Raw genomic sequence first — 3,278 nt, 5'->3', positions numbered from 1 at the left:
AGGAAAAAAACAAAAATAGAAAACAAGGAAAAAAAAAAGATTTAAGTGAACGGACTTCAAAACAAGTTATAGGAGAGACGTTTTTCTGAACTTCCAAAGTTCTGTGATTTCAGGTAGTTGGTTGTTTTTATTTTTATTTTTCCCCCTTTTCCTTCTTTTCTTTTTTTCATTTTTATTTTTTGGGCTTTGTTTCTTTTTTTTTTTTTTATTTTTTTCCCCTCCTTTTCCTTTTCCCCCGTTTTTTGCCATCGGTGTGTGTGTGTGTGTGTGTGTGTGTGTGAGATCCGATTCCAGATTTATCCACCATCCCTTCCTCGATCCCATCAGCCCAGTGCACACGTGGAGACACAGCAGTGGCGTGACTTCCATTAACCCTTCCCAGCCCGAGGCAGCTCTTTGATTTGTTGTTTTTTAGAAAATAGGCATCCACAAATAAACCCAAATCAAGTCTGTTATTGCTCTTCAGCAGCAGGAGGGCAGACTGCAGGATTGGGAACTTTTCAGATGTTATTTCCCTGCAATGCCGGTGGTCTCAGGTTCCTGGCCTTTTTAAACTCTTTGCGCAAGCCAGACCAGCAAAACAGAGACTGGGAAGAATTAACACCATTACAATAGTAAGAGTCCAGAGCATTATTAGCTAGACTTCAAGAAATGGATCATATTTCCAAGCTACATTGACATATAAGAATATTTCAAGGCAATGTGTAGAATCAGCTTAAACGAAAATCACCAGTCACCATAAAGCATGCTGGTGTTTTCAAAAACTATAAATTCAGTTAAAAAAATAACACATAAGAACATGAAATTTGGAAAAAAAAAAAAAAAAAAAAAACACAAAAAAAAGAAAAAAAACACACAAAAAAAAAGGAGAAGCCTGAATGTTCAAAGCTGCTCAATGTTCTCTTTTTGCCATAAAATTCCGTGTAACCGTGTGATCACATTATAGGATTCTCTTCTGTCCCTATAGGTGTTGGTCTGACTTCCTTTGTTTTCAGGAGGGGGGTGGGGGTAGTGCCTTGATCACTGTCTGGTCTCCAGCTCGGAGACCATCCTAGAGCTGTATTTCCATATAGCACAGCTGGGAGTGTTCTGACTTTACCAGCAACCAGAAAAAAAAAAAGAAAAAAAAAAAAAAAAAAAAAAAAGAAGAATAATTAAAAAAAAAAAAAAAGAAGAAAAAAAAAATTAAAAAAAAAATAGAAATTCAAAAAAATAATTTAAAAAAAACAAAAAAAAGGAAAAAAAAAAATCCAATCAAATCCGGCTTTTTCCGAGCCAGTCCTGTGCACGGGATCCACGGAGGAATTCCAGGGTGGTCATCCCACAGCTGGAAAGGCAGCAGGGAAAGCCCGCTGGGATGATGTGTGTGGGGTTTGGGAGCGTTTTCCAGGTTTTTTGGGAATGGTTGGAGCGTGGCGGAGGTGGGAGAGACGAAGCACAAGTGGGGATGTGGGGAGGAGCTCGGGAGGGAGGAGAGCCCTGTGCGTGTGTTTTAAATTATTTCTTTTTTTCCTCTTAGAAAACTTTGTTGCTTTGAATGATCTGTGACCTGTCAGGGAGAGAAGAGAGATTGTTGTGAGCACAGGACAAAAATAAAAACGGCTTATTCACTGTCCCAGCGCTGCCTCGTGGGGTTTTCTTTGGGATTGGAGGGGCTTTTAGGGTGGAATTTTGGGAATCCGAGCAGCAGGAGCAGCTCCAGATCCAGCGGGGATGGGAGGGAGTTGTTCCAACCCTGCAGGGCATGGAAAAGGAAAAGGAAAAAAGGAAAAGGAAAAGGAAAAAAGGAAAAGGAAAAAAGGAAAAGGGAAAGGAAAAGGAAAAAAGGAAAAGGAAAAGGAAAAAAGGAAAAGGGAAAGGAAAAAAGGAAAAAAGGAAAAAAGGAAAAAAGGAAAAGGGAAAGAAAAAGGAAAGAAAAAAGGAAAAGGGAAAGAAAAAGGAAAAGGAAAAAAGGAAAAGGAGAAAAGGAAAAAGGAAAACTCCTCCTCGGTGGGGAACAAGCAGCTTTGGGGGTTTTTTTTTTCCCTTTTTTCCTTCTCAAATCCAAGGATTTGAGAAGTTCCTGGTTGAGTTCCTGGGTGAATTCCCAGCTGTGTCCCCTCTCCTTGGAATTCTGACTCGCAGGCTCTGGTTTTCCTGCTGGGAATGGCCTGGGAGGCAGGGATGGAATATCCCAAATCCTGCCCTGGCCCTGAGGGATAAATCCGTCACCAAACCCTTCAGCCGGGAGCATTTCCAGCGCCTCAATCCCGCCCGGATCACCCTTGGAGAGGCACCACCGAGCCCCTCTGGGGCTGCTGCGGGTCCCCCCCTGGGCCTGGATGAACAAGGCAGGGATGGAAAACTCCTCCTGGGAATTGCAGCTGCAGCAGGAGAGGCAGGGATGGGATTCTGGTGGATCCAATCCCTGTTATTCCCACGGATTTTCTCCTTTCACGCTCCCTTGGCCAAAGCCAAGCAGGAAATCCGACCAAAATCCCACTTCCAGCGCTCAGCCATCTCCCACCGGCGTTCCCGGGGGCCAAAGTCCCTTTTCCTTGGGATTGAGCCTCTCCCTGAGGGATGGGAAGGGTCCGAGTCCCACTCCCAGTGTTGGATCCGGGACAGGAGCTCAGCAGAGGGGGACGCGGAGCCTCAAATCCACCTTAAATCCACCTTAAATCCACCTCAGATCCACCTCAGATCCATCTCGAATCCACCTTAAATCCACCTCAAATCCATCTCGAATCCACCTCAGATCCACCTTAAATCCACTTCAGATCCATCTCGAATCCAAGGTGCTTCCCGCTCTCTCCTGGGTGGTTATTCCAGGTATTCCTTCAGGATATCAGCGATCCCAGCTGGCACAAAATCCCACCTGGAATGGTGCCGGGAGCTCCCCCGGGGAAGGGATCCACTGCTCTTCCCGGGATCGGATCCACTGCTCTCCCTGGGGTCGGAGCCACTGCTCTCCCTGGGATTGGATCCACTGCTCTTACCGGGATCGGATCCACTGCTCTCCCTGGGGTCGGAGCCACTGCTCTCCCCGGGATTGGATCCACTGCTCTCCCTGGGATCAGATCCACTGCTCTTCCCGGGATCAGATCCACTGCTCTCCCCGGGATCGGATCCACTGCTCTCCCCGGGATCGGATCCACTGCTCTCCCCGGGATTGGATCCTTTGCCCTTCCCGGACTCTCTCTCTGCTCCTGTGCCCGAATCCATCGGGAAGCTCCGGGTGATCTGAGGAAGCTCCGTCCCCCCGGCTCGGGCCGCTGCCAGCCGGGGATCCGCTGCTC

General features: G+C 46.9%; 1 protein-coding gene across 1 annotated transcript in view; it reads left to right on the top strand.

Moving 5' to 3' along the window:
* NFE2L1 (nuclear factor, erythroid 2 like 1) overlaps nt 1-1,618 on the top strand; it is a 10,461-nt gene extending 8,843 nt beyond the window's left edge. The window contains exon 8 of the mRNA XM_017740507.1: nt 1,020-1,618. Within this exon, the coding sequence (XP_017595996.1) occupies nt 1,020-1,158 (139 nt within the window). The 3' untranslated portion in view covers nt 1,159-1,618. The remainder of the gene's footprint in view (nt 1-1,019) is intronic.
* Nucleotides 1,619-3,278: the final 1,660 nt, after the last annotated feature.

This window comes from Corvus brachyrhynchos, unplaced genomic scaffold, assembly GCF_000691975.1.
Source record: "Corvus brachyrhynchos isolate BGI_N302 unplaced genomic scaffold, ASM69197v1 scaffold47, whole genome shotgun sequence".
Classification (NCBI taxonomy): domain Eukaryota; kingdom Metazoa; phylum Chordata; class Aves; order Passeriformes; family Corvidae; genus Corvus; species Corvus brachyrhynchos.
Note: the sequence above shows the minus strand (reverse complement) of the source record. Positions and strands in the feature narration are given on the sequence as shown.